At 41.5% G+C, this 15,198-nt stretch overlaps 1 protein-coding gene across 2 annotated transcripts; it reads right to left on the bottom strand.

Moving 5' to 3' along the window:
* Positions 1-418: 418 nt before the first annotated feature.
* Positions 419-14,637, bottom strand: herpud1 (homocysteine-inducible, endoplasmic reticulum stress-inducible, ubiquitin-like domain member 1). 2 transcript variants are annotated; one of them, XM_055934286.1, is made up of 8 exons: positions 14,242-14,637; positions 13,909-13,986; positions 13,181-13,258; positions 12,480-12,586; positions 8,860-8,970; positions 7,080-7,442; positions 5,045-5,150; positions 419-2,709 (listed from the first exon to the last, which is right to left on the bottom strand). In XM_055934286.1, exons 1-8 carry the CDS (start codon positions 14,401-14,403, stop codon positions 2,533-2,535), a joined length of 1,182 nt encoding a protein of 393 aa, XP_055790261.1. In that variant the 5' UTR covers positions 14,404-14,637; the 3' UTR covers positions 419-2,532. The 2 variants fall into 2 exon arrangements, with proteins under 2 accessions (XP_055790261.1, XP_055790260.1); XM_055934285.1 differs by having other exon boundaries at positions 12,432-12,586; positions 14,242-14,636.
* Between the last annotated feature and the right edge of the window lie 561 nt (positions 14,638-15,198).

Raw genomic sequence — 15,198 nt, 5'->3', positions numbered from 1 at the left:
ATGGAATGTACTACAGTAAACCCCACATTGTAAACACAGAATGCAGTTTGCAATTCCCACATTTCTCCAACAGGTCAATGAACTCTGGATAGCAAAAGCTGTAGAGTTGAAGCGGAGGCTTAAGGGACCTAGACAGCAGTCCAAAAATTCAGCCGCACAAATTTACGTAGAACTACGTAGTGACCCAAACTGACCTCCGTCGGCTACGTTTGCGTATACCGTGTAGACCCTTTTACCCCCGTGAACAATTGTTTTTTACAAGAGATGTTATGGAAAATGTTAAATCTATTTTTGTTGATTGTTCTCAAAAATGTTATCTAAAACAAGCTTGTGTGTTTGAGTACTTTAGATGTGGTAAAGTATTTTTGTTCTGTTAGTTATTTACTAGACTACAGTCACCTATCTAAAGAAGCAATCCTTTTAAATAAGTAAGTTTATTGCAAGTCTCCACAAAATATTCTTGATACAGTAGCATCCATTAAAAAGCTGTTTTACCAAAATAAAAACAAAAAGATAAATCACATTAGAACGTACTAGGGGGGAATTACACTTAGTGTATGTGTACAGTTAAAGGCATTCCAAAAGGAATCACAATATATATTTTTCTCATTGTGTAACAAGGGAGCGAGGTCGCTATGCATGATTCCATTTTAATTGCAAAAACAGTCTGGCCTAAGCCCCACACAACGGCATATTCCCGTGTTTAACATAATTCAACTTTCAGAAGATCTTTAACCAGTCTAATGAATTAAAGCCACACTATGTTAACATTGCCTTCCATTTCACATCTGAGACAACCAGAGAAACATTCAATACTCATGCACAACCCTGTATAGCACTTCCATCTCTGAGCAAGAGCAATACAAACTATTTTATCATACAGCACTATAAGCATCTCAGAATTTAACCCAGATTAAAGCAAGCTTGCATAATAAGTATGGCCGGCACAATACCAGTATTGAGATACTCGTTAGTATCGCGGCAAAGAAACAAAACACAAAGCGGATTGAACTATTTCGGAAAACAGCCCCATGTATGTTGGAAACATACAATCAGTGGCCAGTTTATTAGGTACACCACCCCGTTCATGAAACCCCTGCTCCTACAGACAGTGAGTCACGTGGCCGTGGCCTGCTATATAAAGCAGGCAAGAAACAGGTCGCAACGTGAGCTAAGTGACACAGGATGCACTTCCTGACAGACTGTCATCGAGGCATTCAGTTACTGTTCAACTGAATGTTAGAATGGGCAAAACGAGTGACCTAAGTGACTTTAAGCATGGTATGATCTTCGGTGTCATGCGTGCCGGTTCTCAGAAACGGCCGGCCTCCAGGGCGTTTCACACACAACAGTGTCTAGGGTTAACTGAGAATGGTGCGGCGGAAAAAACATCTAGTCAGCGGCAGGTCTGTGGACGAAAACAGCTCGTTGATGAGAGGTCGTAGGAGAATGGCAAGAATCGTGCAAGCTACGAGGCAGGCCACAAACTGGCAAATAATGGCACAGTACAAGTGGTGTACAGAACGGCATTTCGGAACGCACAACTCGTCGGTCCTTGTCACGGATGGAATTTTGCAGCCCATCCGGTTTCTACTATCAGCTAAAAACAAGAAGAAGCGGCTCCAGTGGGCACGCGATCACAAACATTGAACAATTGAGGAGTGAAAAAACATTGCCCGGTCCGACAAATCACGGTTCCTGTTGAGTCATGCTGATGGCAAAGTCAAGATCTGGCATTTAGCAACATGAGTCTGACTACGTTGATATCCTGCCTGGTGTCAACGGTACAGACTGGTGGCGGTGGTGTAATGGTGTGGGGAATGGTTTCCCTAGCACACATCAGATCCATTGATACCAATTGAGTAATGTTTGAACGCCACACCTTGTAGAATCCATGACCCTGAAAATTCAGGCTGTTCTGGAGGCAAAAGGGGTCTGACTCGGCACTAGATGGGTGTTCCTAATAAACTGGCTGCTGAGTGTACATTACTACTCATCCAGAATCACATTTATTTATTTTCCAAGATAAAGCAGACAATATTTTACATACAGAAGGTTTTTAAAGGGCCAAAGAGTTTGATCTGCTTCGTGTTTACATTTTTGCAATGGAAACAATATTGCGATATTAGTATTGTCCCAGCCCTAATAATAAGATAAGTTTAGTAAAGTGCTGTGTACAGACAATACAATAATATTTAAATGTTTTGTTCCAATAAACATTTACAGCATTTACAACCATTTGGCAGAGCGAGGTGTATGTACTGTACTGTATATACAACCATTTGGTCACTATCATAAGGCAGGAAGCGCCGAATGAATCATCATATCCCTAAACACACACCCATAACAGACTACAGCCAGGGCTTTGTATGCATTGACGCTTTTAATCATTCATGATTTCTCACAAAATGTCCAGGCATCCATCCAGGCATCCATCTAGCAGGCCAGAGGGAGGACTTCCCGTGACAGAGAGGCAGGTCTGATACTGAGGGTAACTTCAGTTCCAGTGTGCCTGCTGGAAGAGTCGATTATTCAGTTAGCCACTCCCGGGGCCTCTGGGATGAGGGAGGCAAAGAAGGCTTTGAAGAAGATCCAGGCACTCCAAACGATGGACACCCTGTGTTGAGGCACAGGTACTGCAGTCAGGGGGTGTGGTTCATCAGGTCCAACCTCTGCCTCGGCCCCCTCTTCTCCTGCAGGGACCTCCGCCTGCGGGAAGAGGAGAAACTGTGTTAGCCCCACCACCAGAGTTCAGATATAAAATATATACTTAAACTGTATTTTTTTCAACACAGTTAAATGAAACTATATCAGGGGAGTCAAACTGGGCCAGGATGATACCAGTATAACTAATATTTTTCCATGGCAAAAATGAAAACGCGAATTAGACCATTCTCTTTGGTCCTTTGAAAACGTACTGTACGGTGCATTCGGAAAGTATTCAGACCTCTTGACTTTTTCCACATTTTGTTAAGTTACAACCTTATTCTAAAATGGATTAAATAGTTTTCCCCCCTTATCAATCTACACACAATACCTCATAATGACAAAGCAAAAACCTGTTATTTTATTTTTTGAAATATCACATGTACATCAGTATTCAGACTCTTTACTCGGTACTTTGTTGAAGAACTTTTGACAGCAATTACAGCCTCGAGTCTTCTTGGGTATGACGCTACAAGCTTAGCACGTGTATTTGGGCAGTTTTTCCCCATTCTTCTCTGCAGAGCATTTCAACCTCTGTCGGGTTGGATGGGCAGAATCTCTGCACATCTATTTTCAGGTCTCTCCAGAGACGTTCGATCGGGTTCAAGTCCGGGCTCTGGCTGGACCACTCAAGGACATTCAGAGACTTGTCCCGAAGCCAGTCCTGCGATGTCTTGGCTGTGTGCTTAGGGTCATTGTCCTGTTGAAAGTCTGAGGTCCTGAGCGCTCTGGAGCAAGTTTTCATCAAGGATCTCATTAATCTTTCCCTCGATCCTGATTAGTCTCCCAGTCCCTGCCGCTAAAAAACATCCCCACAGTAGTGGTTAGAGCGTTGGACTAGTAACCGGAAGGTTGCAAGATCAAATCCCCGAGCTGACAAGGTAAAAATCTGTCGTTCTGCCCCTGAACAAGGCAGTTAACCCACTGTTCCTAGGCTGTCATTGAAAATAAGAATTTGTTCTTAACTGACTTGCCTAGTTAAATAAAGGTAAAAAAATAAAATAATTTTAAAATGCTTCACCGTACAGATGGTGCCAGGTTTCATCCAGACATGACACTTGGCATTCAGGCCAAAGAGTTTAATCTTGGTTTCATCAGACCATCATGGTCTGAGAGTCCTTTCGGTGCCTTCCATCTGGCCACTCTACCATAAAGACATGATTGGTGGAGTGCTACGGAGATGGTTGTCCTTCTGGAAGGTTCTCCCATCTCCACAGAGGAACTCTGGAGCCCTGACCAAGGCACTTCTCCCACAATTGCTAAGTTTGGCCGAGCAGTCAGCTCTAGGAACAGTCTTGGTGGTTCCAAACTTCTTCCATTTAGGAATGTTGGAGGCCACTGTGTTCTTAAGACCTTCAATGCTGCAGACATTTTTTGGTACCCTTCTCTCCCTTCTCTCCCTTGTGCCTCGACACAATCCTGTCTCGGAGCTCTACGGACAATTCCTTCGACCTCATGGCTTGATTTTTTTTCTGACATGCACTGTCAACTCTGGGACCTTATATAGACAGGTGTGTGCCTTTCCAAATCATTTCCAATCAATTTAATTTACCACAAGTGGACTCCAATCAAGTTGTGGAAACATCTCAAGGATGATCAATGGAAACAGGAGCACCTGAGCTCAATTTTGAGTCTCATAGCAAAGGGTATGAATACTTGAGTAAGTAAGGTATTTCTGTTTTTAAAAACCCGTTTTCACTTCATCATTATGTGGTATTGTGTGTAGATTGATGATATTTTTTTTATTTTTTTAATAGGTTTTAGAATAAGGCTGTAACGTAACAAAATGTGAAAAAGGGAATACTTTCCGAATGCACTGTATATAACATATTGTGTGCTATAGCTTGGAAAATCAATAAATGTGACTGGATGACAACATAATAATGTTTGTTTCCAAAATTAGGGCTGTTTTCGTAAAGAAGTTAAATCCGCTTGTTTCCTGGGACACAAACTCAATATACTTCAAAATGACTAAAACCAAATCTAAACTGTGTAGAAATGACAATGGACAAACATTTATACAGTTATTGACTGTCCAGCTTGCTAATAATCCCCGAAATGAAAGCTAGACAGTCAGGGAGTATTGAAAATTACAAAAACAATGGATAGAGGACTATCTTTTGCTAATTCTGACAGCTAGGAAGTATAACCAATTTTCAGTGCACCCCTCTGGACCACGTTGAAGAACGAATACGACCCCTGGGACAAAATTAGTTTGACACCCCTGCTCTACACGCTGTGTGACGAATGTTACTACATAAGGCAGTACATGCCTTGTAATGAAGCCATATCGGTTTTCTACCCACAGAGATCCAGCCCCTGAGGAAATGTGTCTTACCGGTGGCACTGGGTTCCTGTCCTGGTTCTGGATGACCTCAGGGACCTGGTTGTTTGGACCTCTGACCAGGGGCCTTTGTCTGAAGGGGAACCAGCCTGCTGTGTGCCTGAGAGGAAGACAACTGGGATTAATAAAGTAGAACTGCATGATTCTTCTCAAACTGTGCATCTATTACACAGTCAGAGTATACAGGATATTTGTGGTGGTCCCTATTTGCATTTCCAGTTAAGACCAGGTGGTGCAAACAAAGAAGAAGTACAGACTGACTGACATGTTAATAATGGTCACTCTATTTACATTCCTATAACCAGGCCAACTCTCCTTCCAACATACCGAGACCAGTCTAATCATTAGCGTGGGCGGTGGAGTACTAGCGGCTAAACCTTGTTACACGTAAAGATAAGGCTTAGGTCCCATTCTGCCACGTCTGTCCAGATTAGTTGATCAGGGAGTGAGTAGTGCACTTGAGCTGACGCCCATATCTATAGTAACCGTAGCAGAGATGAGGCCTGCTGTACCAGGCAGCTCTCAGCAGCACATAGAGAAACACTCAACCAGCACTACATATCCTCTCATTAGACTGAAATATGGGAGGACATTCAGGACACTGCGGTCACAACGACCTCACAGACTGTGTTAGTGTATGTCGAGGCCATGCCTCTCTCGCTCTCCCTCAACATCTCTCAAACACACACAGCTTTGTCTTCACTCATACTTTTGGAATGTGTGGTTTGGATGAGAGAGCTGATTCCAGAGACTGAGGGAGTTGCACAATGGACAGAGCGTGTGACTGCAACACATTGAGCTAAGGACATCTCTTCTTTGCTGATAAGCACAACATATGGCCCTCATTCTCTCAGGACTACTTTACGGGTGCCTTCATCTGTCCATCACCCACGGCTAATGCCAGCCTCACCATTAGCAGACAGGCTATACACAGAGCCATGTATTTAGAGAGTTGAGCCATTGAGGTTTCTGCATTGTGATGCATTTAGATGACTCTACAACATGCTATGGCAGCCATGTTAGCGCCCCATTAACATTACATTGGGAATAATGTCTAGAATGAGCATTATGACACATTTACATGACACTTGAAAACATTATTGTCAGCCATGTTAGTGCCGATTAACATAACATGGAGAATATGAACCATATTCAAATTTCTAAAAGTTGGCCAAACTCTCTAAATACATGGCTCTGGCTACAGAGTACCACAGTATGAGTCAAAACACCCATAAAACCTAGCGGTCAAACAGGGAAATGGTTCCAATCGTATTTCCACCATTAATTTCCCCCATTGGGCATTTTAAAAACACTTCAAATAAGGGTTGTTTTTTGTCTAGGCTTACCCTGGTGTGACGTTTTGATAACCATGTAAATCTCTGTCGGACAAGGTGACTTTTATCAATATATTTACACCCAAAAAATGTAATACTAATTAGCTGCTAATATGGCTATCAAAAAAAAAAAAACGCCATGATGGTCTGGAGAAGACTGACGAATCGAGGCAAAAGTTCATCCAGAGATTCTTCCCATCTAATGTTAGCTAAATGTAGTAATGAATAAATTGCTACATTTCTTTCAACGGACAATTCTGTGAACTGTCTTGTGCAAGTTTTAAATGGACACAATACCTGTTAGCAAAGGTGTCCGCTAGAGTTGACATGCAGGAGCTTGCAGGGATTTGTAGTTTGCATGATGCCTACTTGGATGCTAATGAGCATTTTTTGAATATGAGTGTAAACAGAGCCGAACAGATAAAGAAGTCATCTTGTCCAAGAGAGATTTACATGGTCATAGAAATGTCACGCCATGGTAAGCCTACACGAAACACAGACCTTATTTTATGTGTTGATTAAATCCTCTATTAATGGTGGGAAAGACAATTGGAACCATTTCCCTGTTTGACCGCTAGGTTTTATGGGTATAATGACACCTCCACTGTTGGGCTTTATACAGTTATAGACATAGTACACAACAACATACCTTGTTTAACAACAAACAAACACTGTCACATCAACAGTCAACTCACAGGTACATAAGGAGCAGGCTGCTCATGACAAGGGCGAAGCGGCTCAGGCTGGAGTAGAAGTAGACAATACTGAGAAACACTCCCAGACGGGCAGCCGTGTACACCCAGTCCAGCCAATCACGATCCATTTCCTCCTCATCCTCCATCACAGGCCCACCCTGGGCATTCATCCTCAGGTTCTGATTGGCTGCTCCCGGGTTGATAAAGGCACCATCCTGCGCATTCTGATTGGCTGGCAGGTTGTCAATGGGGGCCTGATTGGGCAGGGCTGCTGGGACAGCGGCTTGGTGGGGAGCAGCAGGCAGGGATGGGCCTGCGGCTGGGGCAAAGGGGGCAGAAGCTGCTGCTGCGTAGGCTGCATGGCTATGGGACAAAAGACAGACACGGTTTCTCAATATGCATACTACCATGCTCCACACTCTCCGACTACGTTCTCTTGAGTACGTTCTTGTGAGGACGAGAGTGTGGTGAATGCATAAAACATTAGAGAAGCACTCGCACTCCCCCTACTGTATTACCTCACACTACACATCCTATTCACTGAACCTTCTTCCAGCCAGGTCAATGACAACAATAGACTAAACAAGATATACACAAAGCAAATGTTTAACTTCATAATTATCAGCTAACGTTAGATATGTGAATCATAATAATCTAGCTAGCCAGCCAGTTAGCTACACATTTACTGAACGGTCTTCCTGCCAGGACAATGGCAATAGAGACTAAACAAGATATACACAAAGCAAACGTTTTATGTCATAACTATCTACTAGCTGTGTGAATCGTAATGTAGCTAACTAGATAGTTTAACAAGCAAAAATGACCTAAAACGAATATTATACAAGGTAGATGTCAATTCTTCGGGGGTAGCTAGCTAAAAGTTATTTGTGGCTATCTGGCTAACTAGCTAACAGTCGTAGCTAGCCAGTTAGCCCAATGTACTTATCATGGGCTTGCGATCTATGGTGCATCGATGCATGCTTCAAAATATGTACAAATTGAGTATGCATTCAAGAAGTGCGCTCCGTTTCGCATACTTTGATCTGGATTCATACTCCGACCCTCCCGTGCTCCAATTTGCATGCTCGGAGCACGGTACTATGTATTTTGAGAAACACCCACAGTAAGCCAGGCGTGTCAAACTAATTTTGCGCCGCATTTGTTTTCGATCACTTAGCAAGCTGGACAGAGTGAAGAGATTCGATCCAGGATTGCTCTAGGATTTTTTTAAATATTTGCGGGCAAAAATGCTTGATCTTGCAGCTGTAAATCTGACATTTTGCATGGCAATATGCAGTGTTTTTGCCCGATTTGTTGAAAAATTGTGCTGACGAGGAAAAAGGTTGGTCAATGTGTGGCTTGATTGAACCATACTATGCAGTAAATATGCGGTGATTGGTTGATATCGCGAGCCCTCTTTTTGTACTGCAGTGATGGCTCAGTTTTATGCAATAATATTGCTATGATTTGACTGTTTAATGAGCTAATAGTGCGGTAATTGTTCAAATTCACAACCCTTGCATAATATGCAGGGAATTGTTGATAAAAAAATAAAAAATGCGATTGTAGAGGGACTGCTAAATGTATGTCCATTATCATTTCTCCACAGTTGGTTTTAGTCATTTTAATGTTAATTGAGATCTCTCTCTATAGCATATGGCCCTGCGGGCTTACACCCCTGGTCTAAGCCAAACATACTTCATTAAGTATTTTCCCTGCTTAATATTATGCTATAGCAAGACAGTAGGAAGTCATAATATGCTTGGGATTGAATACTTACTACTGCATGTAGTATTGGCGAGCATACATGTGCTGCAGCCAGAGCAGCTGTTGAGGGCTGTAGAGGGAGTAGGTGGGGAAGGTTGGGTTGGTTATCTCTGCTGCCCCTGGCCTAGTGACACACAGGATAATAGCAGTGTGAATTGCATGTCGTGTCAGATTGAAGGATAGACCAACGTATTACATCTCTCCCAGCAATATAACTTTTCATAAAGCAACTCAAGTAATAGAGCTATACTTAAATCCAAACTGGTTCTCTAGCAGATTAGTAAGAATGTCTCACCCCATGTTCAAGAATGGCCTTTTTCCCCTTAATTCAGATTACAAACAGTCACTTTTGGTTATTTGAAAACAAAATAATCTCAAAGATATTGTTATTTTTTAAACAAGCCATAGAAAGTTGGTTGCAATTTCAGTTTACTCCACCAGAAAAGACTGAACAAATAATACAACAAATATTGTGGTTAAACTCAAATATACTAATTGATTAAAAAAAATACTTAATTTTTCGATAAAATGTATGTCACACATGCAGCTAATACAAATATATGGAAATGTCTGCTCTATCCAAAATTACAACCAACTAATTGCAGCACTACCACAAAAATGGAAGAGACAAGGGGGAAGGGAGAAAAAGTAAGAAACTTGTCTGTCAGCCAAAATTGGTTAAAGAAAATTGTGATAAATAAAAATATATACCTGTTTCATTTAAGAACCAAAAAAATGACAGCTGTGCCATATAGATTGCAAAATAGTTGGGAAGAGATTTTCGATGTAACGATTACATGGCTTATGAATTGACACGCAAAATGACGCCAGATTCAAAACTTAGAATTTTTCAATTTATATGTATACAAAATTAAATGGGGGATAAAACCTTCCCAGCTCTGCAGATTTTGCTGCGAGGAGGCAGAGTCATTAGATCATGTATTTTGGTACTGTCCATATGTAGCTCGTTTTTGGTCAAGGTCTAGGAATGGCTGAAGAATTGCAACAATTACCTGGAGCTAATAGCACTCCTGGGTGATTTGAAAAGTCATAGTCAAATCGATCAATAATAATACTTTAAGCAAAAATTTGTATCTTTAATTTACAATCTGTAGAAACTATGAGAATAGAAAGGTTTAGAACTTTGGTGAAGCATCACAGCTCAGTTGAAAAATATATGGCAAACAGAAATCCAATTTGGATGGTGTTAAGAGATACAGTTGAAGTCGGAAGTTTACATACACTTAGGCTCGTGTCATTAAAACTCATTTTTCAACCACTCCACAAATTTCTTGTTAACAAACTATAGTTTTGGCAAGTCGGTTAGGACATCTACCTTGTGCATGACAAGTAATATTTCCAACAATTGTTTACAGACAGATTATTTCACTGTATCACAATTCCAGTGGGTCAGAAGTTTACATACACTAAGTTGACTGTGCCTTTAAAGAGCTTTGAAAATCCCAGAAAATGATGTCATGGCTTTAGAAGCTTCTGATAGGCTAATTGACATAATTTGAGTCAATTGGAGGTGTATCTGTGGATGTATTTCAAGGCCTACCTTCAAACTCAGTGTCTCTTTGCTTGACATCATGGGAAAATCAAAAGAAATCAGCCAAGACCTCAGAACAAAAATGTGTAGACCTCCACAAGTCTGGTTCATCCTTGGGAGCGATTTCCTAACGCCTGAAGGTACCACGTTCATCTATACAAACAATAGTACGCAAGTATAAACACCATGGGACCACGCAGCCGTCATACTGCTCAGGAAGGAGACGCGTTCTGTCTCCTAGAGATGAATGTACTTTGGTACGAAAAGTGAAAATCAATCCCAGAACAATAGCAAAGGACCTTGTGAAGATGCTGGAGGAAACAGGTACAAAAGTATCTATATCCACAGTAAAACGAGTCCTATATCGACATAACCTGAAAGGCCACTCAGCAAGGAAGAAGCCACTGCTCCAAAACCGCCATAAAAAAGCCAGACTACGGTTTGCAACTGCACATAGGAACAAAGATCGTACTTTTTGGAGAAATGTCCTCTGGTCTGATGAAACATAAATAGAACTGTTTGGCCATAATGACCATCGTTATGTTTGGAGGAAAAAGAGGGAGGCTTCCAAATGGACAATGACCCCAAGCATACTTCCAAGTTGTGGCAAAATGGCTTAAGGACAACAAAGTCAAGGTATTGGAGTGGCCATCACAAAGCCCTGACCTCAATCCTATAGAAAATTTGTGGGCAGAACTGAAAAAGCGTGTGCGAGCAAGGAGGCCTACAAACCTGACTCAGTTACACCAGCTCTGTCAGTAGGAATGAGCCAAAATTCACCCAACTTATTGTGGGAAGCTTGTGGAAGGCTACCTGAAACGTTTGACCAAAGTTAAACAATTTAAAGGCAATGCTACCAAATACTAATTGAGTGTATGTAAACTTCTGACCCGCTGGGAATGTGATGAAAGAAATAAAAGCTGAAATAAATCATTCTCTCTACTATTATTCTGACATTTCATATTCTTAAAATAGTGGTGTCCTAACTGACCGAAGACAGGGAATTTTTACTAGTATTAAATGTCAGGAATTGTGAAAAACTGAGTTTAAATGTATTTGGCTAAGGTGTATGTAAACTTCTGACTTCAACTGTAGATGGGAGGGGTTGAATGGAGCTGAAGGTTGGGACTAATGACAACAAGATAACAAATGTAAAATATACTGTGTCTGTAAAATGTATATAGGGTCAGAACTTTTGCAAAACAGCACAGTGAAAAATATATGGCAAATAGAAATCAAACTGGATGGACATCAGAAATAGATGGGAGAGATGGAGGTTAAAGGGAGGCTAGGACTAAAAACAAACAAAATATAACTATTGTAAAATGTATATACACTGCTCAAAAAAATAAAGGGAACACTTAAACACATTTGTGGCCTGCTGGAGGTCATTTTGCAGGGCTCTGGCAGTGCTCCTCCTGCTCAAAGGCGGAGGTAGCGGTCCTGCTGCTGGGTTGTTGCCCTCCTACGGCCTCCTCCACGTCTCCTGATGTACTGGCCTGTCTCCTGGTAGCGCCTCCATGCTCTGCACACTACGCTGACAGACACAGCAAACCTTCTTGCCACAGCTCGCATTGATGTGCAATCCTGGATGAGCTGCACTACCTGAGCCACTTGTGTGGGTTGTAGACTCCGTCTCATGCTACCACTAGAGTGAGAGCACCGCCAGCATTCAAAAGTGACCAAAACATCAGCCAGGAAGCATAGGAACTGAGAAGTGGTCTGTGGTCACCACCTGCATAATCCCTCCTTTATTGGGGGTGTCTTGCTAATTGCCTATAATTTCCACCTTTTTTCTATTCCATTTGCACAACAGCATGTGAAATTTATTATCAATCAGTGTCGCTTCCTAAGTGGACAGTTTGATTTCACAGAAGTGTGATTGACTTGGAGTTACATTGTGTTGTTTAAGTCTTCCCTTTATTTTTTTGAGCAGTGTATTACATATAAGCTGAAGTGTTGTTGTTTATTAGTTTATATGGTACTAATATCACCAGCATTATGCAAAGAATTCACTTGTCTTGTTAACTCACGTTGTAGTGCCAGGCCATGCGGGTGGGGCGGGAGAGGTGGAAGTGTACCTGCGTTGTCTCAGCTCTGGTTCAGTGGGCACAGATGGGGCTGGGGTGGCACCCTCTGGGTTCTGTCTGGTTGGCATGGCAGAGGGTTGTGGTTCTGGCTCTCTGACCTGAATAAAAAGTGAGACATGGTGTTAACACCACATGTGCGGACATACATACTGTACAAAGTGGCTGCAGTGAATTTTCAGAGAAGCAATGTTATGGTCTCCAGAGATTCCTAATGAGAGTAGTTGTGCACCTGTCTCCTGCTATCCACTGAGCTGGGACTCCTCTCTCCAGAGGCCAGAACAGCCTCAGCTCTGACACCTCCTCAACCACTGACTGGGGGAATAATTTAGACGATTTAGCTGATAGGGCGTTTTGGCTTATCAAATTATCCCTTATCAACCGTGTGAGGTGTCTTTTTCCTAATCTGAATGTCTGGCTTTGATTGTCCGTTGTCAGCTCCGGGAGTTCCCAATTATAGCTACTAGATAATATTCATGAGCTGTGTAGGGTTTCTAAAGGAGAACACAAGGGAATCACAGGCACGGCAGAACTAAAAACAAAAAAGTTTCCTGGTTTGGCACAATATCTAGGGGAGCAACAACTGAGGCTATTTAATGAGTATATTTCAAATAGCTTCACCTAGGTCTACATCATAACCTTCACATAAAGTACATGTCACAGTTTGAGATGGGGTTTCATATGTGTTACTTTACCTTTGGTCTTGCTCCTAGTGGACCTCTGGGCTGAGTTCTGACTGCACACACCAGGTGCACAGTGGGTGTTAGGTCCGTCTGTGAAGACATACATACATGATGCAATATCCCAGGTGGCATAAGACACAGTAACATCACATCCGTTCATGGCACGGAACATAGAGGCACGGAACAACATCATTCAACCTTTTGAAGTAAAAAATGTATAACAAAGAATGGCTATTGAAAAATCTTGAGAAAAGTAGTGAATGCAACATTAAACATGAACTGAGTCATCAAAATATGACTGATCTGTAGTTCAGAAAAGGGGACTGCATTCGCAACAGTCCTGACACAGAACAATAGTTCTGAGGGGCTTCTATGGGCTTGAACTCCAGGGATGTCAAAGCCCAGTTCAGTTTACTGTCTGGGTTTTGCTCTCTGTATTAATCTGAGCTTCTAGCATAGTAATTCATTGACATAATATACACACTGTTCAGCACAGCTGTATAGGTAATCCAGTAATACTACAAAATAACTAGGACCTAGGTTGAGCAATTCTCTGCCTAATTTCACGTATTTGTGTATCCCTGTAGGCAGACTGAATCCCTAGGCACATAATGTTGAATCAATAACTTTTTTTACTGATGATACCAGCAATCTGACCAGATTGCACATAACTCAGTATATAGATAGAGTTCTGAGAATATGTCTAGTTAATATTTAGGTGAATAGGCACACACACGTACCTTTCTGAAAATATCTCTGACATGCAGTTGGTCTGGGAGCAGCTTGCCAGAGTAAATTAGTCTCTGATCGCTTTCAGTCTGTGGGGGGAAAGGGGGACAGATGTCAACACAACACACACTGACAGCAACCACGATTTATACATACACAACTATTTATAGCCTAGCTAGCTGTTTGGATTGCATGATTGTTATTGACAGTAGCTAACGTTACTAGTATGACATTATAGCTGGCTAACTTACTGGACCAGTCTAACTTGGCGAGGACTGGCTAGCTTGCTAGTTATGGGGTAGCTAGCTAGCCAAGTTAGCTAGCTAGCTATCACAATCACTCACCGGGTTGTTTGGGTACACCCTCGATAAATGATTCTTCAACTCTTTCACTGTCCAGTCCGTGTCAACTCCTTCAATCGTTTGATCCCCGTGGGCTTGATTCGGTGTTTTTATCACAAGAGTGATTGTCTTTTGTCTAACGTTAGGAAAACCACTGTTGTCCATTTTTGTTTTCTAGTGACCTCTCCAACGCGACCTCTTAGTTATAATATCAATGGAGTAAGTAACTACAGCATCTAATCATCTAGCTAAAATGTCAGATAAACAAAGTAGGAATAAATTTATTCAGCCGACAACTTTTTAGTTGAGATGATGAGGAAGTAAGTAGCGAGCTACACAGCCTGTAGTTCTGTGAAAAGGGATGTTGTTTGGAAACACACGGTGGCTTGCTGTGATTGGATAACCAAGGCTCGTGATCAGACGTGGAGGCTCCTGCTCCAGGAGCAGTCTGTATTGCACACGCTCTGCAAAGATTATCATACTAGCTATGAAGTTGAAGTTCATCAGCGGTTCGCAAACTTTTTCTGCACACGACCCCAAATTGACAGTAGAAAATACAGGGGACCCCCTTGAAAATAAGTATATTCCCTAGTTAACGCCGTGTGTTCACATTCTCTCAGTTTTAGGTCTTGCAGGCTGTCCCAACACATGACATTAAAGCGCATTATATTACCCTAAAAGGCCCTTAGTTGTGAAAAAAGTGGTGGAAAAAGTACCCAATTGTCATACTTGAGTAAAAGTAAAGATACCTTAATAGAAAATGACTCAAGTAAAAGTCACCCAGTAAAATACTACTTGAGTAAAAGTCAAAAAGTATTTGGTTTTAAATATACTTAAATATCAAAAGTAAATGTAATTGCTAAAATATACTTAAGTATCAAAAGTAAAAGTAGAAATCATTTCAAATTCCTTATATTAAGCAAACCAGACTTCACAATTATTTTATATTTTTTATTTACT

The sequence above is a fragment of the Salvelinus fontinalis genome, chromosome 9 (genome assembly GCF_029448725.1).
Source record: "Salvelinus fontinalis isolate EN_2023a chromosome 9, ASM2944872v1, whole genome shotgun sequence".
NCBI lineage: Eukaryota > Metazoa > Chordata > Actinopteri > Salmoniformes > Salmonidae > Salvelinus > Salvelinus fontinalis.
This window is presented reverse-complemented; position numbering and strand designations above follow the sequence as displayed.

Coding starts and splice junctions, on each gene's coding strand:
- herpud1 (XM_055934285.1), bottom strand. CDS start 14,403: ATGGACAACAGTGGTTTTCCTAACGTTAGACAAAAGACAATCACTCTT. Junction 13,259..13,908: donor TCAGAGATATTTTCAGAAAG/GTACGTGTGTGT, acceptor ATGTCTTCACAG/ACGGACCTAACACCCACTGT. Junction 8,971..12,431: donor GCATGGCCTGGCACTACAAC/GTGAGTTAACAA, acceptor GTGTGTCACTAG/GCCAGGGGCAGCAGAGATAA.